The sequence below is a fragment of the Mercurialis annua genome, linkage group LG4 (assembly GCF_937616625.2).
Source record: "Mercurialis annua linkage group LG4, ddMerAnnu1.2, whole genome shotgun sequence".
NCBI classification, from domain to species: Eukaryota; Viridiplantae; Streptophyta; class Magnoliopsida; order Malpighiales; family Euphorbiaceae; genus Mercurialis; species Mercurialis annua.
Genome location: NC_065573.1, coordinates 34,804,864 through 34,826,501, shown reverse-complemented (window position 1 = coordinate 34,826,501; position 21,638 = coordinate 34,804,864). Strand labels below are relative to the sequence as shown.

Here is a 21,638-nt window from a genome sequence, read left to right as displayed (position 1 = left end):
TTTTCAAATAGAACAAATAACCCCTTTCATCCAGCATCATTAGAAACACTCGTTAATGGCTGACATGTCTCTCATAATCATATAGGAAAAAAGTTTAAAAATAATTTTAATGCTAAAAATATTCACCGAAAATTTGAGGGGGTAAGTGTCCCAAAAGTAAACTAAAAGGGTTTATTTGTTCAATTTTAAAATAACAAGGGTTTAATTGTTTAATTTTAGAAATACGAGGGCTTAAAAAAATAAAAGGGGTTATTTATATTTTTGAGAAAAAATCGAAGATTTTTTTGTATCTTCTGCCTAATTTTATATATTAGATTTCTATCATATTTATTACGTATTTAATCCTTAAACTATGCAAATGAAGATGAATAATAATTTTATTTATTACAATTCCATCTGATGTAAAAGTGAAATAAAATAATATGTAAACAATTATGCATCTTCATTTGTAAGCACTTGAAGTTAACTTATATCACATCTTATCACGTTATTTTTGCGCATTATAGTTTAAGGATTAAATAATATATTAGTTATTTTTACAATTTTAATCCTAATTGAAATATAAATTTAAAAGACTTAATATTTTAAAAATACTTGACCTTTTAGCCCTTTTTCAATTCTACCTTAACGTTGAGAAATGATCAATTTTATTATATTTCGCATTTTCTCATTTCAATTATACCCTTAAACATTAAGCTGGTCTTTTTTTATTTGCAAAAAGTTCAAAAAAAAAAATCAAAAAAGATCAATTTAATGAAAAAGGGTCAATTTGAAATACTTTTTTGAACTTTTGTCAAATGAAAAAAGGTCAATTTAATGGTTAATGGTACAATTGAAACGAGAAAAAAATGAAGTAGGGTAAAATTGACTAGTTTTTAATATCAAGGTATGATTGAAAAAGGGTTAAAAAATGGGTGTATTTAAGATATGAGGCCAATTTAAAATAATTAATTATAAATATTTGCAAGGCTCTAATAAAGATAATTGGTACTATAAAATTTAGATGAACTTGCAATAATTTTATATTCAGCCTTAAATTAAATAATTAAGAATAAATACTAAAATTCTTAATGAATATAAATTAATTAATTATTATTTAATTATCTAATTAGAAATTAATTTATTATAGGATGTTAAATAGCTACATTATACTTTTATTTGTATTATTCACCTTTTTAAATTAAATCTTTCAACATAACAGATAGAAATTATAAAATAAATTTGAAACAAACTATAATTGAAGATATATTTTCGATACTAGTAAATTAAAAGTAAGATCCACTCAGATTTGATAAAATCTAATCAGATGTGATATAAGTTAACTTGCTAGTGCATAATTTTTTGAGTAAATTATTCCGAATCTTCTTGTATATATCATTATTCACATTTTTTTTTAAATCCAAATAATACAATCTTGTATTTTTGTTTCCGTCAAAAATTTAGTCCTTATGTCTATCTTTAGTATTATAAACTGAATAAAAAAAATTAAATTTCAATTTAATCCTTAAGTTTATTTTTAATACAAATATAAAACAAAATTATAATTTGATGAAATGCAATTGTTTAATAAAATCAATTTATTTGATTTTATTTGTTTTAATTTTTAATTTCTTTTACTTCGTTTAGTTTTTAAATCTTAAAAAATTTAAACTTTAAAAATTCAAAATAAAATAAATATTAAAAATTAAATTAAAGTCATTGACTCACTAAATTTCATAAATTAATGATTTTAATTTAAACATATAAAAATATAAATTTTAGGATAAAATTTATTTTTTTAATATAGTCCTTTTACTAAGTTGACTAATACTAAAAATAGATAAAGGACTGAATTGTTGACGAAAACTAAAAAAAGAGAATTATATTGTTTAGTTTTAATATAAGTGACTAATTTACAATATGACATATATGGGAGACATCAGATATTTTATTTTATTTTAGTATAAAATACCTGAGATGTTATGTACAAATTTCATTTATAAAATTATACTTTTAAACCTTTTTTGTGTAGATTAATTTTCGCTCAAGGCAGATAAATCAGTTTTGTGAGAGAAAATTCTAATCCCAATGTTAAATGGTTGTATATAGTTGACCCGCAATCTCATTTAAACACATATACAAAAAAATATTTACCAACACACATAACAATGTATGAACTCCTCCGTTCCAATAGAGTTGTTCATTTTTTCTTTATTACACAGTCTAAAAAAAGTAATTGTTGTTTATAGATTTTATAAATTTTGTTTTACTTTTCTTTTCATACCTTTATTTAATATAGGGTACATTTTCAATTTATTCATTAGGATATTTTAAATAGGGGTAATATAGAAAAATTGAATGCAAAATTTAGTTAATTTTTTAAAGTGGACAAGAGTTTTGAGATAAAAATATTTTTTAAAGTGGACAACTCTATTAGGATGGAGGGAGTATTTTTTTTAATAATAATTGAAACATTTAGAGAATTCTCAACAAAACAATTTGGACAACTTTTTTCTTATCATTTGAAGTACAAAAATATATTTGATACAATTTCAAATTTGATCTAACTTTTTTTAATGAAAAAACTTGGCGTAACTTGGTCTTTTAAAAGATCGGGTTGTATAAGTTCAAACTTCAGAGATCTAAATATTTTAAAAATAAAATTAGAGGACGCCTTAATATTTTTGTCTTTAAATTAATTTACAATAATTTTTTGTTGAATTAGACTTCAATAAACTCAATTTTGAGAGCACATTAGTCCAAAAAATAATTCCAATATCAATTAAATTAAAATTAATTAGTCTTTGGAGGAAATTTTACTTGCTAGTAAGGGAGTAAACAGACTCATATTAGATTTTTTTTTTGGTACAGGGTGCATGAGGTTTTCTGAACGGGGTCTCAACTATGAGACGGCACCTTTAAGCCTTTCACACTCAGACTAATCTCCACTCGAGCCGCGTAGGTCCCTGGCGGAAGGTAAACTCTGGCCCCAAGTTTTAAACGGCTGCATACATGAGTACGGTTCAAATGATCCGTCTCTGTTTTTTTTGCCTCCCACTCCTTGTGGGTGAGCTTAATAAAATCATTTTATCAAAAAAAAAAAACTTATATGATATACCAAACTTGCATCTTGAACTAGTCCTATAAATATCAATCATAAGGTCTCTCTCTCCCATTTTCTTCTTCTACATATTGATCATCAAACGAAGCTTCAATATGCTATGGAGCTTCTCTTTGGAAAACCACACAAACTACACAAAATACCAATTTCAATAATTTTACTAGTAACTTTTGCCCTAATTCTCACACTCATTCCTCTATGTTACCCTTCATTAGGGCATCCTTTGCAGAAAAAACCAAAGTCATCAATACCCTTTGCTTCTTTATCTTCATATGATCATTCCAAGGGTCATTATGGGGAAGTGAAAAAATGTGACTTATTCAGAGGAGAATGGGTAGCAAATCCTGAAGCTCCATACTACAAAAATACAACATGTTGGGCAATTCATGAGCATCAGAATTGCATGAAATATGGAAGGCTTGACACTGACTTTATGAAATGGAAATGGAAACCTGATGAGTGTGAGCTGCCTGTGTTTGATCCTTCTCAGTTTTTGGAGATTGTTAGAGGAAAATCTATGGCTTTTGTTGGTGATTCCATTGCTAGAAACCAAATGCAATCCTTGATTTGTCTTCTCTCCAGGGTAAACTTTAATTCCTTATTCATTTCCTTTACTATCCTCTATAATGTTCCATTTTTTTTGAACTATATGCAGCTAAATATTGTTTGTTTGTTTTTTTTATGAAATTGTCTAGTGTGTCTATAATTTTCACCACAAGTGTTAGGAAAGAGGTCAGAAATTATTTTAAAGGGGGACAAATTTTATAAATTAATAGTATAAATAAGAAGATAAAGTGATTATAGCACATATTAAAAATGAGTAGTACATGCATAATTTGGATTAATTAATACAACATATTAATTAAAAAAATTTAAAAGGCGGTTAGTTGATTATTAACTTTAAAATTATAAATCTCTAATGTTTTATTTCGTTAACCTTGTTAAAAAAACTGTGAGTTACATAACATGAGCGACTTATTGTTTTACATTCACCATAAAGTGACGGTTTGAATTTAAAACTCTTATAATAATTTTTTTAAAAGTGAAACTAGTTGTGATTGGCAAGAATAGGATAAATTTGAGGGTACGATAATTAGTTAGCAACGACAACTAAATATTTGATAACGTATATGTGTATTATTTAAAACTCAAAAGAAAAACAATCCGACTACCTAAGAAAGTATGCTTAATTGTCTTGCCCATTCTAATCGAGTCCAGTTGAAATCCTAATGTAATCAATTTAAGATAAAAGCAAAGAATCAAACTTTTTAAGAATTTAAAGGAGAATCCAAAAATTAATTGTCTTACACATTTTTATATAAACTTTTGTAAAGAATAGTAGTATCTTTTAAATTAATACGAATTTCCCAAATGTATTAGATCTCAGCTCAACTAATATTTGTGATTTTCTATAGGTTAGTTGACCAAATGAATTTTGTGATTAAAAATTATAGGTAGTGGATGCCACTAATGGTGTGTTTGGTTCAAGAATGTTTTGAGATTTTGTGAAATTTATTTATAAATAAAAATATAATTATATTTGGTGTATTTATAAATTCACTTCATTTTAGTTGATTTAATTTTACTTTAGCTAATTACTTGATTCTAAATGAATTTTAATTTAAAATTGGGGCAAACTCACAAGATTATAAATGTTGTTGGCATGTCATATATGGAAAGATTATGAATCTCCTCAATCACAGTCGTGCCAGCATTATTGGCTAATTGCATACTTATCTAATAGTTTTTCATCATCATAACTGAGATTAGACGTGGTACGCAATTAGTCATACATATTGCATAGTGATTAATTTGTCAGTTATCATAATTTGACAAGAAATTAAGTATAAAATTATATTTGATTTGTGGGTCTAAAACAATAATAAAATGTCATTATTGTACTGAAGTATTCTATTAGTAGGTGTTATTTCCTTTTCTGAAAATTTATGCCTCATACAATAACTTTTGTTTGATTAGAAAATTGATGACTCTCATCTTAAAATAAAATGAAAATCACATATTGATTGTCTAATTATTTATTTATTTATTAATTAATATCCAAAGACTTCAATTAATGGAAGTTTAGTTACTTCTGCATTAGATGGCTAAACCCTCTAATTAACCACCACAAAACAAAATTCCAACCAAAAGTGGTAGAACCAAATTTTGCTCATTGATTAAAACAAAACAAACCCACTTAGGTACCATTTATTTTTCTTGTAAATCTATATTAAATTTAGGACATTATAAATAAACTTTGTACTTCAATATTTTTTTTATCATAATTTCATAATCAAACAAGAGTGGGAAGCTTTCTTTTAAAAAGCAATTGTTAGTAATTGGTTAAGATTGGAGTAATTTTCTGATCTTTTAATGACTTAAATAAGATGATACAACTATTTATTGTTAGGGTGGGCCGCTACTAGGGCTTCTTGCTGGGTTGAATATTTATCCAGCCCGTTTGAACTAAGTTTAAATACTTATTTTTTTATTCAATCCGATCCGCTTGAAATGAAGTTGAATGCTTATTTTTAATTAAGTTTGGCTCAAGATCGAGTTCGTATTAGATCTACATTTTTTTTATGTGCATGGTTGAATTTTTATTTTTAATTAAATTTCTATATACATTCAAAAAAATCCATTTTGAATCTGCATTATGTAATATATAAACTGAATTTGACAATAAATATTAAACACGAATAGATTGCATTCAAAGATAGGTTTTGTAAGTCCTGCACAAACTCGTCTAAACTCAGCCCATAAATAAGTATACCGTCATCTCTTTTAGAAATAAATAGCAAATTAGTTTAACTTAATTTTTTTCATCTCTTTTAATATTCTTTTTTTAATTGTCTCAATTCAATTTCTTTTAATAATCAGTTCTTTTATTATTTTATTTAAAATTTTCCGATCTACAAATATCCTTTTTGCGCCAGTGGTAGTACACTTTTCAATTTAAGTTCTTTTAATGTAAGCCTCCTACATATTTAAATAAATGAAGAACTAGCACTCAATTTCCATTTTGTAACTAATAATCATCTAATGACATTTAAATATTCCAGGTGGAATATCCAATTGATGTTTCATACACATCAGATGAACAATTCAAAAGATGGAGGTACCAATCCTATAATTTTACCGTGGCATCATTCTGGTCACCACATTTGGTCAAGGCAAAACAAGAAGAGCCCAATGGGCCAACAAACACCGGCCTATTCAATCTTTACCTTGATGAATTTGATGAAGAATGGACGACCAAGATCGAAGAATTCGATTACTTAATCATAAGTGCTGGCCATTGGTTCTTTCGGCCAAGTGTCTACTACGAAAACCACCAGATTACTGCCTGCAGATATTGCCAACTAGACAATGTGACTGATCTGCCCATGTCTTATGGGTACAAAAAAGCATTTAAAACTGCTTTTAGGGCAATTAATAATTTAAAAAACTACAAGGGCATAACTTTTCTTAGGACATTTGCACCCTCACACTTTGAAAATGGGGAATTCAATAAGGGAGGTGATTGTGTAAGAACAAGGCCCTTTAAAAGATATGAGACTAAATTGGAGGGTCTAAATTTGGATCTTTATAGGGCACAATTGGAAGAATTTAAGATTGGTGAAATTGAAGGGAAAAAAAGGGGGTTGAAATTTAGGTTAATTGACACTACAGAAGCAATGTTGCTGAGGCCAGATGGACATCCTAGTAGATTTGGGCATGGAGCCAATGAAAAAGTGGCGATGTATAATGATTGTGTACACTGGTGCCTACCTGGACCTATTGACACGTGGAGTGATTTCTTGCTTGAGATGTTGAAGATGGAAGGTGATCATGATGATGAGGTTTCATATGAAGATCTTAGGCTCTATTCAAGTGATAGGAAAATTAGAATAAGATAAGTTGATTTTTTTTCTATTTTTGTTTTTAAACTATGTAGTTTATTATTTATTATCCTATTTAGGTTCTGGCATTACCGATATCCTTTCTATTTCCGTCGAGAATATCATCAATAAAAGTCGCTATCAATTTTTTCTGATGAAATTGGAGATGATTTTTTTATATATATATAGGAGATTAGTCTGGAATTTGTCAATCATTTATTAAGTCCGCGCCTGCCATAAGACAATTGCTATATTCATCTTTAAATGATAAAATCGATAATATATTATTTTACAATAGTGTAATACAAACTTTCAAACTATATCTTTGGATTATTGCTTTATTACGTAAGACTTAAAGCTACATATGAATAATTTCGAATCAAATTAAATTAAATTTTTATTTTTAAAATTAAATCTAATCAAAATTATAAAGATACTGAACCGGTTCGGAATAAGAAGCTTCCCGGCAATGAACAAAAATTTAAAATGAAACAAAATAAAATTATATAAATACTAAATCAAATTGAATTTATTGATTTGATTTATTTGGTTTTTGTACACCCTTATATGTTCATCTAAGTAATTACAGAAATTGGCCACATGAGAATGCCTTCACTGAGCTGGCACTAGAGAATTGAGAGATGTGGAAATTGGGATGATGAAGAAATAGACTTCACTCCTAAGCCATGCCAATGTAATCACTTAGCATTAACCCAAATCTTCTACTTACATCTCAAGAAACCTTTCAGCCTAACCACTATCAATTGTCTCAAACTATTCATCAACTTTACATCATTGCTAGTTTCAAAAGAGTTTCTAATTCCATTTTTAAGCTATACTTTACCACAATTCTTGTTTCCACGCTCAACTCAAGCAATGCAATGTTACTACTTCTCTTAAAACAATCATTTCCAACTTCACAAACAATGTATTGAACTAAATATATACATACCTATGGATGTAGTCGAATTGAATCGAAATAATGTTAAATTCGAACTTGATTCGATTCTAAAATTTAAAATTTAAAACTTTCATTTTTTAAACTATTGGGTCAAAACTCAATTTGATTAATTTTTTACTTTTAAATAGCTTGATTTTGAATTCGGTAAAATAATTGAGAATTTAGCTCGATTCGGTTTGATTCTAACATTTTTATAAATGCTTTAAGACTAAATTTTTAATATAAATGTCAAAATATATCTGTAATATATTGCTTTTTTTTTTATCATCATGAAAAGGAAAATGCTTGTGGAAAGAATTGAATTCATAATTTTCATACAATGCTGTTGAACACTTATAATATTTGAATAGGGACGGAACCAGGACTCCAACTTAGAAGGGACAAAATTTGCGCATTCAGTTATCTAAAAAAAAATCAAATGACAATAAACAAGGTGTAAATGTGGTAATTTGCACTTTTAAAACCGTACCTACAAAAAAAACCGCCCCTAACACTTTTACCCTACAAAAAAATGCCTTCATTTTTTTAAAATTTTTCCGACGAGAAAAATTAGTCAACCCTCTTGACTCCTCTGGATCCGCTCCTGTATTTGAATAACAGCTCATTGGTATTGTAATGTGTAGTTATAAAGGCTAAAACGTAAATGTCATACTCTTATTAGATTTACGAACATATCAAGTTGAGTATTTTAATATTTAAATTTAATTTGATAACTAATTAATAGCTTGAATTTGAAATTGGGACGATTTAGAATAGTAGTATATTTTTAGTAAATTTCTAGTAGTTATATTCGCTCCGTAGATGAGTTGGTAAGGCTAGAGGTGGGCACGGTTCATAACCCGGCGGTTCCGGTTCGGAACCGCCGGGTCACGGTTCAAGAAAAAGTGGAACCGGTCCGGAACCGCCTAAGAGACGGTTCCATGACGGTTCGGAACCGGACGGTTCCGGTTCCGGTTTAGGACGGTTTAGAAAAACAATTTAAAATTTAATTACTAAAAAATATAATTTAACAATAAAATAACTCACGGAGTTAATATTATAAGAAAATAAAGAATTTTGTTTTAAAAATTAAAATATTAACCAAAAATTTAAATAAAACAAATATAACATATATTTTATTGTAAAAATAAATATATTATATAATAAAGATATAATATGTATTTCAAATATATAATATATATTTTTTATCAACGGGTTCGACTCTTAAACCGCCGGTTCCGACCCGGAACCGCCGGTTCACGGTTCAACAAATCTGGAACCGGCCCGAAACCGCCATTCGTACGGTTCCGGGCCGGTTTTAGTCCGGTTCCGGGTTTGACCGGTTCCGGGCCGGGTTTGACCGGGCCGGTTCCGGGCCGGTTCACGGGCTGACCCGGCCCATGGCCACCTCTAGGTAAGGCACTCTTCTAGCTTAAGTGAGGTCGCGGGTTCGAACCGTACTCATGTATGCAGCCGTTTAAAACTTGGGGCCAGAGTTTTGCCTCCCGAAAGGGACCTACCCGGCTCGAGTGGGGATTAGTCTGAATGTGGAAGGCTTAAAGGTGCCGTCTCATAGTTGAGACCCGTTCAGGACACCTCATGTACCCTGTACCAAAAAAATAAACCGAGTGCACACGTGGAACTCATAATTCGAGTTTCTTTTCTTTTCTATTGGGTATCGAACTTGAAATTCACCAAGTTCATAAATTAAAGCTTACTAGATCATGATTAAAGATCTCTTGATATTATAGTTTATTGTTTTTAATTTTAACAATAAATTAATAATTTGAAATTTGTCGGTTAAACTATAATAATATGTTTTTAATAGCTCCAAAAAATTGCTAAATATTAGTTTCAATGTCAATGTCATGCATGAATTTATAATTAAAAAAACATATTAGTCTACAACTTAATAGTCTAATCTTTAAAGAAAGATACAAATGAAAAGGAAAAAGAACTGTTACTAATTAGTTAGTATTGAATTAGTGAGCATGATGCCTTACCAATAAAGGTTGTGATTTATACTAAACACTTCACTACTAAAATCTCTTGCAGTCTAATCTAATTATTAAGATTTTTGTCATCGGTTAATACACTCAAATAATAATGTGCATCAAACCAGATTGACCGAAAAGAGGATCAAACCAAACATAGTCGGTCCGGTTCACTTAGTTTAAATTTCATAAAAAGTTAATTTGGTTCAGTTTTAAATTTTAGTAAAGTTGTCTTAAAATGATTTCATCTTTTATTATGACTAGTGTCGCTTTACGTGTTTCACACGTGGCTCGTAGTGTGACTCGTCAAAATATTATTATTATATTTAGTTATTAATTATTTTTAATAATTATAAATTTTATTTTTTTACTCAAAATTTAAGTAGACACTCGATGTATTTAACAGTATTACCTGTATATACATTTCTATTAATACATGACTATATTAATTCTAGAATTTGAAGTTGTAATATTAATTTAATTATGATTGGCATAACATTAAATCAAATAATAATATAATAATATATGAATCATATATAATTATTGATGACTGCGAGTCTAAGGCACTGCCTATTTATTAGTTTACAATTTGGTCATATTCCATACATGGAAAAAAGAGATTTGAAATTAATGGGATTCTATGTTATCAATTAACACTATAATTAGATGTTTTACTCAACTTAAACTTCTTATTTAAAATCGATGTTATTAATTCATATTATTAAATTATTTAGACAATGACCATAAAACCTCTATTAATTTATGAATTAGAAAGGGCTATTAGGTAAAAGTGCCTGTCCCCCCCCATCCGTGCTTTTATATATAGTATAGATATAGATAGATAGATATAATCTAAAAATTTACTTTTTATTTTAACATCTCGCAATTTTTTACATTTTATTTTATTTTATTGGTATTTTAGTTAAGTAAAAAAAACCCGAACCAAGCTGAATTATATTCCTCTTAATTGATTCAATTGTTTTTTTTTTTTCAAAATGACCGGTTTTGATATTTTCGCTGTAAAATCTAAATACCGAATGCAAACTCTTACACTCAAACCTTTTTCAAATTTATTATGATTAAGAATTCTCATTTATAGTATATATTTTTTTACTATTTAAATTATTATCTTTCAAGATATAATTTTCTAATAAAATATAAATAAAGCAATAAATATTTGTTTTGATAGAAAAAACATAAGAATAAAGTTATAATTTTTTTAATAATTGTTTTTTTTAATATATGAAGCAAAACTTAAAAAATAAAATGAAAAAAAAGTGTAATAACTTATCATTTATCATCACCATATGCAAAACTTAAATATGCCACATCATATAATTTATTATTTCACCCATATAAAATAGCACAAATACAAAATATACCTCAATCAACTTCACCATGAAGTTCCACTCCACTGAGTACTCTACTGTAAAGAACACCAACACCAGGCTATTCCTGATACCCTTCTCACTGCTTTTTCTCACCATAATCCCTCTCTTTCTGTTAAAGAATCCGCCACCACCGCCTCTAAAACCGTCGTCAAATGTCAATATCAGCGACTTGATCATTAGCGGAGAAAAACTGAAGGAATGTGACATATTTACAGGGCAATGGGTTCCGTATCCGAAAGGGCCTGCTTACTATACAAATGCAAGTTGCAATCTGATGATTGACCAGCAAAACTGCATGAAATTTGGGAGACCTGACACAGATTTTATGAAATGGAGATGGAGACCGGACGATTGTGAGTTACCATTCTTTGATGCGAGGCAGTTCTTGGAGCTTGTTAGAGGGAAATCAATGGCGTTTGTGGGTGATTCTGTCGGGAGGAACCAAATGCAATCATTGTTGTGTCTTCTTGCTCATGTAAGTTCTCGATTACTTGTATTCGTTACGTTATTAAGCATGATTCAACGTATCAAACTTGTCGGTTTCACTTTTTAATAGCCTCTAACTAACATTTGAAATTTATTCTAAGTTAATTAAAATAGGAAAAAATTGGATGTGAAATAGTAAAAAAATTGGTTTTTAGTTTTGGTTTAAATTCGAATATTAATTAGTTTTGACTTGAATTTACATGAAATGAACCAAACTTAATCAAACAAATTGTAATTTTAGTTAACTGAAGTGTCGATTGATATAAAAATATTTGATGTTCTTTTTTAGAAAGATTCAGTTTTATATTTTGGTGGACTACTTTTCTACAAAAGACTCCAGAAGTATAATTCCAGAGAATGACTACTTATTTATCAAAAAATTGAAGCAAAGCTAGGAATAACTTTTCATATTATTCCATATCATTTATACGAACCAAACATGACCTTACTTCGCTTGCTTTTCTTTCAGGTGGCACATCCTAAGGATGTTTCTAACATGTACACAACAGACACAGCTTATTTCAAATATTGGTTATACTCTGCTTACAACTTCACTTTATCTACACTATGGTCACCATTTTTAGTTAAATCCTGCGATGCCGATCCGGACGGCCATTCTCTCAACAACTTGATGAATCTTTATCTAGACACACCTGACGAATCATGGGCAAATCACATCGAAAGTTTTGATTACGTAATCATATCTGCCGGACAATGGTTCTTTCGTCCGATGACATTCTACATGAACGGTGAAATCAAAGGTTGTCACAAATGTGATAATGCAAATATAACTGATGTCACTAACTACTATGGTTACAGAATGGCCTTCAGGACTGCTTTCAGGACTCTTCAGAGGCTGAAAGGGTACAAAGGTGTAACATTTTTAAGGACATATTCACCCTCGCATTTTGAAAATGGGGCATGGAATGCAGGTGGGAATTGCGCGAGAACAAGGCCGTTTACTAGTGAAGAAATGAAATTAGAGGGGTATGAGTTGGAATTATACTTGACACAAGTTGAGGAACTGAGGAAAGCAGAGAAAGAAGGGAAAAAGAATGGTTTAATATTTAGGCTGTTATCTACTACAGAAGCAATGGTGCTACGGCCTGATGGTCATCCGAATTATCACGGAATTTCTCCGGATCGGAATAAGACGGTGGCAGATTGTGTTCACTGGTGCTTGCCTGGTCCTATTGATACTTGGAACGAGTTTCTGCTTTATATGATGAAAAGGGAAGCTCGGAGAAATGTGTAATCTTTAGTGTTTTGATATGAGTCTACTGTTACTATAATTTGTTGTCAAAATTATTGAGTCTTGAGTATGTTATTATTACTGTTATCATATTGATTTATTATTTATATGTAATTAAAACATACAGTTTTTTAATATTTAAGATAGCATTATTGCAAGAAATTTACTCATGGGAACACAAAGCGATTCTCAATCGGGGTGTCTACTTCTGTGGTGTCAGGTGATGCATCTTTGGCCGGAACACATGTGAACCAGTGAATGCATTCTATTCAGCTACTATGATGGTTAGCCTAGGACGACAACAATCTTGACGTCGCCATTGGATCTATGCTAGCTAGAATGAAGATAAATGCAGCAGGAACGTGGTGGCATGTGAAAGATGCTGGTTATTATGGAAATAAATTCAGTAGGAAGAGCAAACTATATTGTGCTTCTAATACAACTGGATTTTTCAGTTACAAAAACATTAAACTAAGTTCTATACAATATACATAATAGACCTGGTCCAGTAGTAATAGAAAGAATATCATGACCAGAATATATATTTTTAAGAAAGCAAAAGGTATGTACATGCCAAGTCAAAATGAAATCTTGATAAAAACCAAAACATGCAAAAACAGAATGTAGATGACAAAAGACGACCTCAATAGCATGAGCCGTTGCTGTTGTTCTGTTCGACCACTCCAAGAATATGGAAGCTTGTCAGCAACATACTCCAAAGAAGAAGATGATGATGACGACCCCCTACCCGAGTTGCTTCTTCCAAACCGATTCCTAGCATTATTAGCATCTGCATTGCCAATCTCAAGCTGCTTCCACAATCCATTTAACTTTTCTAGCTCCATCTCTTTCAAATGGATTTCGCTGACCAGTCCCTCAGCTTGTGCCTGAAATAAGAACACTACATCCGTCAAATATTGTCTTTTTACAAGATCTACTCAGAAATAGAAAGAAAACTGAAAATCTATAATAGCTTGTAAACATTACCTGTTTTGCTGCTAGTTGCTCAATTGAGCTGTGAAGTTGTTTATCCAATATCTTTTCTCTTTGAACTACAAACAAATAATTACTCTGGTCAAATTCCCTTGCATGAGTTCATGGATATAAAAATGTTTTTCATTGATCATGTAGGTTTGCTCATCATACATGTAACCAAAACATTAACTTAGGATATACAAAGACGAAATGACCATTGACCAGTCGATGAAAAAGGCAGAAGATTACCATGCATGATCAAATCATACAAATCTAAGCATAAAATACTTTAAAGCTGAACCTCTGGGATACCCTTTCTTGAATGTGATCTAAAGAGGATGTTATGAAATAGACATAGCAGTAAATGCCTAAATTTGTTCTAATTGAGGAAATTATTTTCTTCTATCTCCTATACTTAAAACTCATGTTATACGGAAATTCGTCGAGTCCTACATCTTGGAATTTCGTTTTCGTTTTTAAAAACACCTGAAAAACCCAGAACTTTAAATTTACAACATATTCTTGTAAGAAAATTGTTTTGGCGTTTCCATTGTAACATACTCCTTTACATAATCTTCTTATACAAATGGAGACAATGTGAACCGGAAGCCTAATCTTGAACTCTTCTATGCGTTTTAGCAAAATAGTCATTTAAGTGACTGTGCATTCATACAAATCTCACAACTTTCTTTAAGAGTTACACATTGAGCAGCGACAAGGTGCACAAAAGAAATACCTGGTGTAGGCTGCCTAAATGCACTATCCTGAACTTGTGCCCATTTTTTCTCAAAATCTCGAACAATTTCTTCCATTGAATTCTGAAGTTCATGCATATGTTCAGCACCAATAACAGAAACTATGGTAAGGAAAATATTAGCAAGAGAAGGAACAACGTACCAGTTCTTCTTTCTTCTTCTCCAACTTCTCCCATAAAGTGGATTTTGCAACTTGTGTATCTGGTCCAGCTTCAACTTCTGTTTCACCAGGTCTTCTAGACTGATTTGTGTCTGACGCCAATTCTGCATTTTCCAGCTCTTGCCTCAATTGTTCTTCATCATCATCCATTTCCTAACACCAACAACACAACTAAACATCAAACATACAGCCAAAATAAAAGAAAAGGCTGCTCGTAAATCTAGTGAGATTCCACTAAACAACAATGTTCACTCTTATGCTAATACGGGATGCAAGTATCAAAGTCGAGCAAAGAATAAGAATAGGCACGGGCAATTATAAACCCCAACCTGTAACTTCCTCTGAAGCAAATCAGCTTCCTGCAGTTTCTCTTGCAATCTATTCTCACAATTAGATATAGCCTTCTCATATGCAGCATTTTCTTCCAGCAAAGTTACCTCTCTCAATTGAACCTGGGACAACAACCAATCGAAATTATAATTAAGATGTAAAATTAGACAAATTAACCGTTGAAATAGGGATTGGCCAGATTTCAAATCCCATGCACATAGTTAAACTCATCATACCCTGCTATTGCACAATTAAACCATCCAAAAAAGTGTAATCACCATATATACAAATTAAAAAAAAAAAGCATTTGATAAAAACAGAACTAAAACCCAGAAAATCCCATATGATAAAATCATGAAATTCTTCAAACAGAGCTAAATTTTAATCAATCACAATCATCACCCAAAAATTGAAAGAAAAAAAAGATAAATAATGAAAGCCCATTACTTGTTCCTTAGTAGAAGAGTGAGCATTCAATTGCAAAGCAAGAGCAGCATTGGAAGCTAAAGAATGGGCGAGAAGATGAGGGAGACGTTGAGAGATATCCGGTGGAGGCAATCTGAGGCGTAAATCTTGAATCGAACGGCTTAAAGACGAGGCCTTTTGATCTAATTGATGAACATAATTTTGTTGGTCTTGAGTGAAGATTATTGGGATTTCATCGTCAACTAGTTCGTGGGTATTGCGAGCTCCAACTACGTCTGCTGCCCATTGCAGTAATCCTGCCATTTTTCCCTTACAAAACTAATTCTGTGCCAATCTTTTCTGTACCGGTTGCCTCAGATGAGTATGCTTTTTTTAGCAAATGTTATAAAACGGTCCCTGAGCTTGAATATATTTTAAATTAGATCCACAAACTTTAATTTTGTTTGATTAAATCTCTAAACTTTTAACATTGCGCCACACAACCGTTGCGCCACGTCATTTTCACAACAAGTAAATGAGGATTTGCGATATGAAATCTTTTAATTATCACTTTTTTATCATTAATTTTTTCACATGACTAGCGCATGATTGGTTTGTTGCACGAATAACATGGCACAACCGTTGTACCCAATAATTATTCTTTAACTGAATCCTCAACTAATAGAAGTTAGTTGAGTGCACTACAAATATATAAGCACAATTCTTAAATTATAAATGATATTTAACTAACTTTCTTAATTTTTATTTTAGTAATATTTAATTTCTTATATAATAAAATAAACACCAATAAATAATAACATTATAACACCATCAAATAACTAAATACCTAAAAAAATTATTTCATTGGCAGACAAATTAATTTCAAAATTAATAGAATCACTAATAGAATGAATATATGAGCTAGCTAAAAAATAGATATACAAAATTTAGAAAAATAATGATTAAATGTTGAACAATTTCTTCAAATTATATCTTTAGCTGTATGTAGATTTTAGCATCTTCATATTCCATGTCCTATATGTTATTACAAAGGTTTAATCACCAAAAAAAATCCCGACCTTTTAGCCTCTTTTCACTTGCGCCCTGATGTTGCAATTTTGTCTATATCACCCTAATTCACACCTTTCGTTTCCAATTACACCCTAAAAACTGAATTGACTCTTTTTCACTAGAAAAAAAAGCCATTTTGATTCTTCACTTTTTATATGAGATGTCATTTTGATCCTTCACTTTTAATATATTAAATACATTTCAGAAAATAAATTAAAAATGAAGGATCAAATTAATATTTTTTCTAGTGAAAAAAGGTTAATTTAGTTTTTTAGGGTATAATTGGAAACGAAAGGTATAAATTAGGGTGATATAGACAAAATTGCAACGTCAGGGTGCAAGTGAAAAGGGGCTAAAAGGTCGAGGTCTTTTTGATGATTAAGCCTATTACAAATCATACATGGAATTTAGTGTTCAGACCATGAATAATTTTTATCCAAAAACTAGATTAAAAGACATTGGATACTTACTAAAAAAAATTGAATGTTCTTTTCTTTTAGTTTCATTCTTCCTTTACAATTATACCACATTCTCACTTGTTTCTTCACACATTCTATATCCTTTTCTTATGATAAGTTTTTATTCGTTAAATCTTAAATTTCTTTAAATGCTAACTCAAAAAATTCACATTCAATCCAAAACTAACTACCAAGTTCCCTCCATTTCCTTCATTCTTCCTTATACCAAAACCCTAACTAACTTTTAAATTTTCTTTCCCTCTTTTTATCTATTATTGCCAAAATGTTCAAAAAAGTTTTCAAGAAACGTCGAAGACAACAACTTCCACCTCCGCCACCGCCTCCACCATCACAACCTCCGCCACCTCCTCCTCCGCCTCCACCGCCATCTCCACCACGAGCACCACCTAGCCCTCCCCATGAAGCTCCAATCCCACCTGAGGAGCAGCCCCAAGAAAAGCCTCAACTAACATTTCCATTTCTTTTTCCTAAAGCTCAATCAAACATTCTTCCTGATCCATCCCTTTTCTTTGCGCCATCTCTTCTTTCATCTCCATTACCAACACACTCTTTCTTTCAAAACTTCACCCTCAAAAGCGGCGATCAACCCGAATATATACACCCATATCTCATTAAATCATCATTCGGATCATCCATTTCTGTCTCTTACCCATCTCAAATCTCCACCTCTTCTTCTCAGCAACAAATCTTCATCCCTGATTTAACCATCTCTGCATCAAATAATAAAATCAACCCACATGATACACCAAAAAGCCATGTTATTTCTTCTTTTAGTGATCTCACTGTAACTTTGGATTTACCCTCTTCAAATCTTCGGTTCTTTCTTGCTAGAGGAAGCCCTTACTTGACATGTTCAATCACGGAAAATTCTTCAATATTTATCTCAACAATTCACGCCATTATTTCACTTTCTTCAAATAGCTCACAAACTAAACATACCATTAAGTTAAATAATGGTCAAATATGGTTTCTTTATTCGTCCTCTCAGATAAATTTGAGCCACAATCTTTTGTCTATTACTTCTGATGGGTTTTCTGGTGTGATAAAAATTGCAATATTGCCCGATAATTCTAATCCGAAACACGAAGCAATTCTTGATCGATTCAGTTCTTGCTATGCACTATCAGGTGATGCAACTTTTACCAAACCATACTGTGTAGAATATAATTGGGAAAAGAAAGGCTCTGGTGATTTGATTATCCTTGCACATCCTTTGCATATTAAGCTTTTATCTAATGACAATGTCATTGTTTTGAACGATTTTAAGTATAAAAGCATTGATGGTGATCTTATTGGTGTGATTGGAGATTCATGGGTATTAAAAACAGACCCTATTGCAATAACTTGGCACTCAAGTAAGGGTATCAAAGAGGAATCATTTCCTGAAATTGTGTCTGCACTTCAAAAGGATGTTGAGGGTTTAAGTTCATTGATTGATCCACCAAATTCTTGCTATCTTTATGGTAAAATGATTGCAAGAGCAGCAAGATTGGCTTTGATAGCTGAGGAGATTAGGTCTCTTGAAGTTATTCCAGCAATAACTAAGTTCTTGAAAGAGAAGATTGAGCCCTGGTTAGATGGTACTTTCAGCGGAAATGGCTTCGTATACGAGGATAAATGGCGCGGAATTGTCACCAAATTAGGGTTAAACGATTCGAGTGAAGATTTTGGATTCGGAATCTATAATGCTCATTATCATTCAATTGGTTACTTTCTTTATGCTATTGCAGCTTTGGCAAAACTTGATGCAATATGGGGAAAGAAGTATAAGCTACAAGCTTATTCACTTATGGCCGATATAATGAACTTAAACAGGCAATCAAATTCAAATTATCCGCGATTAAGGTGCTTCGATTTGTACAAATTACATTCTTGGGGATCAGGATTAGTCGAATTTGCAGACGGGCGAAATCAGGACAACACAAGCGAGGCAGTGAACGCATACTATTCAGCCGCGTTGATGGGATTAGCATACGGAGACACTCAACTCGTATCCATCGGATCAACGCTCGCCGGAATGGAGATTTACGCGGCACAAACATGGTGTCATGTAAGAGAGAACAATGGAAATTTGTATGGAGAAGAATTTACTAAAGAGAATAGGGTGGTGGGTGTTTCATGGGCTAATAAAAGAGACAGCGGGCTATGGTTTGCACCAGCTGAATGGAGAGAATGCAGAGCTGGAATTCAGATTCTGCCATTGTTGCCGGTGACTGAGATTATATTTTCTGATGTGGGGTTTGTGAAGGAGCTTGTGAAGTGGGCATTGCCTGGTTTGGAAAGAGAAGGAGCTGGTGAAGAGTGGAAAGGATTTGTGTATGCATTGGAAGGTATTTATGATAAAGAAAGTGGTTTGGAGAAGATTAGAAAATTGAATGTTCATCATGATGGTAATTCACTCACTAATATGTTATGGTGGATTCATAGCAGAGGCTCTGAAGAAGAAAAAGAGGAAGCAGATGGGAAGTTATGTTGGTTTAGTTACTATTGTCACTGATTTGTTATCTCGTTATCTTGGTATATGCGTAGTGCTTATTTAGTGTGTAATTTGATCATATTTGAATATTTATTTGTGTGATTGTTGTATTTTTTATGTATGTATATTAATTAATTTCCTACAAAAATATTCGAAGGTTTGTAATGCGCATAGTAAGCATATTTTAGCAAGTCATTTTAAATATTTTTGAGGTTAATATTAAACTAGTATTCGACCGGCCAAATCACTAAAAAAGGTCAAATCTCTCATAAAAGTTTCACAAAATTCCAAATCTTTCAATTTTATCCAATTTATCCTGAAACGCATGATTTCGTTTCAATTCTATCCAACTAAACAATTTTACTTATGTGGCGTTGATGCGTGGCATTGCCACATCAGTGCCACGTAAGCGCCACATGAGCAAAATTACGTAGTTGGACATTATTAAAACAAAATCATGCGTTTCAGGACAGATTAGATAAAATTGAAAGGTTTGGACCTTTGTGAAATTATCATGAAAAATTTGTCATTTTTTATCTTTTGATCATTCGGCTTAAGAATATAGAAAATAAAGTGAAACGTTATATATATATATATATATATATATATATATATATATATATATATAATTTATTATGAAAAATAATTAAATAAATTATAATTTTTTAAGTATGAAAAAAGGAATTTAAGGAAGAAAAATAAAAGACAAAAAATTTTAAAATTATCTATCAATTTTATGTGTCTTGATAATAATTTCTAAGCAAAAAATTAAAAAAATAAAGGACGAAATTGAGAAAAAAAAATATATATTTCAGTGTTTTAATTAAGCTGTTTTTATTATGAATCGATTGATATTTGAAGAAGAATTTAATATTTTCTTAGAAATTTATCTATCTTATGTTACATTTATTTTATAAAATTTAATTTAGTTTTTTTTATTTAAAAATAAATAGTCATTGAATATAAGGTTAATTATTAAAAAAATACTTGAATTTTAGCAAAAAATATTGTCTTATAATTTTTTAAATTATTTTACAATATTATACATGACCTTTCTATTTTTATAGTTTTATAAAATTCTCATCTAAAGATGATGTGGATTGCATAAAATTGTATGATATTATCAAAAAAATGTAAAAATTGAAAGATCATGCATGATATTATAGAGGGCCAATCACTCAAAACTCCCCCACTTTTATCCCCTTTTGCAAATATACCACGACGTAGGAATTTTTTCAATTTTACCTTAATTGGCCCTTTTATGTTTCAATTGTACTCTAAAGCATTAAATTGACCTCTTTTCACTTGAAAAAAATTTAAAATAATTTTCTATTTTTAGCCTATATTTCAATTAGACCCTAATATTATTAATAATATAAAAATAAAAGATTATTTTAAATTTTTTAAAAATAAGAAAAGGTCAATTTAATGCTTTGGGGTACAATTAAAACATAAAAAGCCAAATTAGAGTAAAATTGGACAAATTCTTAGATCAGGGTATAAATGCAAAATAAAGGTAAGAAGGTTTTGAATAATTAAGCCCATTATAGAAAATAGTGTCGAGTTTAACATTGTAAAAGATTGAAAGATAATAGAATTAAAAAAGTATGATTAAATTATAAATTTTGTTAAAAGTCAAGCATATTTTTCGTAATTAACCTTCTAATATAGCAACGAAAGTAATAACTAATCTCATTTCATTTATAGAGTATTATTTATTAGCCAGTAGTTAGCAATTATCGACTATCAGCAACATTTATCACCTACTAGCAAACAATCCCTAAATAATCATATGATTCTGGAATTCATATCCGTTTTAAAAGCCTCCGTTCTTTTTTAGTTATTTATTTAATAAAATATATTTATTTTTAATTAATTGTCTATTTTCTAAATTTTATCCATCCCTAATAAGTGACTCCGTATTTTCATTTAAAAAACATTTA

General features: G+C 30.5%; 4 protein-coding genes across 4 annotated transcripts; 3 read left to right on the top strand and 1 right to left on the bottom strand.

The window, feature by feature from the left end:
- Positions 1–3,087: 3,087 nt before the first annotated feature.
- On the top strand, positions 3,088–7,141 carry LOC126677648 (protein trichome birefringence-like 19). The gene is made up of 2 exons (XM_050372373.2): positions 3,088–3,683; positions 6,163–7,141. Exons 1-2 carry the CDS (start codon positions 3,201–3,203, stop codon positions 6,997–6,999), a joined length of 1,320 nt encoding a protein of 439 aa, XP_050228330.1. The 5' UTR covers positions 3,088–3,200; the 3' UTR covers positions 7,000–7,141.
- A 4,140-nt stretch (positions 7,142–11,281) lies between these two features.
- Positions 11,282–13,166, top strand: LOC126677650 (protein trichome birefringence-like 19). Its single transcript, XM_050372374.2, has 2 exons — positions 11,282–11,781; positions 12,262–13,166. The coding sequence occupies exons 1-2, from the start codon at positions 11,314–11,316 to the stop codon at positions 13,045–13,047; spliced, it is 1,254 nt and encodes a 417-aa protein (XP_050228331.1). The 5' UTR covers positions 11,282–11,313; the 3' UTR covers positions 13,048–13,166.
- A 280-nt stretch (positions 13,167–13,446) lies between these two features.
- On the bottom strand, positions 13,447–16,037 carry LOC126677651 (uncharacterized). The gene is made up of 6 exons (XM_050372375.2): positions 15,712–16,037; positions 15,264–15,386; positions 14,917–15,087; positions 14,756–14,837; positions 14,032–14,096; positions 13,447–13,931 (listed from the first exon to the last, which is right to left on the bottom strand). The coding sequence occupies exons 1-6, from the start codon at positions 15,991–15,993 to the stop codon at positions 13,623–13,625; spliced, it is 1,032 nt and encodes a 343-aa protein (XP_050228332.1). The 5' UTR covers positions 15,994–16,037; the 3' UTR covers positions 13,447–13,622.
- Positions 16,038–17,367: 1,330 nt separating this feature from the next.
- Positions 17,368–19,812, top strand: LOC126676186 (glucan endo-1,3-beta-D-glucosidase ARB_01444-like). The gene has a single exon (XM_050370340.2). It carries the CDS (start codon positions 17,482–17,484, stop codon positions 19,714–19,716), a length of 2,235 nt encoding a protein of 744 aa, XP_050226297.1. The 5' UTR covers positions 17,368–17,481; the 3' UTR covers positions 19,717–19,812.
- Positions 19,813–21,638: the final 1,826 nt, after the last annotated feature.

What these genes read in the sequence shown, in the direction of transcription:
- LOC126677648 (XM_050372373.2), top strand. Translation starts at nt 3,201, where the DNA reads ATGGAGCTTCTCTTTGGAAAACCACACAAACTACACAAAATACCAATT. An exon ending in TGATTTGTCTTCTCTCCAGG is followed by an intron (nt 3,684 to 6,162) that starts GTAAACTTTAAT and finishes TAAATATTCCAG; the next exon opens with GTGGAATATCCAATTGATGT.
- LOC126677650 (XM_050372374.2), top strand. Translation starts at nt 11,314, where the DNA reads ATGAAGTTCCACTCCACTGAGTACTCTACTGTAAAGAACACCAACACC. An exon ending in TGTTGTGTCTTCTTGCTCAT is followed by an intron (nt 11,782 to 12,261) that starts GTAAGTTCTCGA and finishes CTTTTCTTTCAG; the next exon opens with GTGGCACATCCTAAGGATGT.
- LOC126677651 (XM_050372375.2), bottom strand. Translation starts at nt 15,993, where the DNA reads ATGGCAGGATTACTGCAATGGGCAGCAGACGTAGTTGGAGCTCGCAAT. An exon ending in TGCTTCAGAGGAAGTTACAG is followed by an intron (nt 15,088 to 15,263) that starts GTTGGGGTTTAT and finishes TGTTGGTGTTAG; the next exon opens with GAAATGGATGATGATGAAGA. An exon ending in AGCAACTAGCAGCAAAACAG is followed by an intron (nt 13,932 to 14,031) that starts GTAATGTTTACA and finishes TTCTTATTTCAG; the next exon opens with GCACAAGCTGAGGGACTGGT.
- LOC126676186 (XM_050370340.2), top strand. Translation starts at nt 17,482, where the DNA reads ATGTTCAAAAAAGTTTTCAAGAAACGTCGAAGACAACAACTTCCACCT.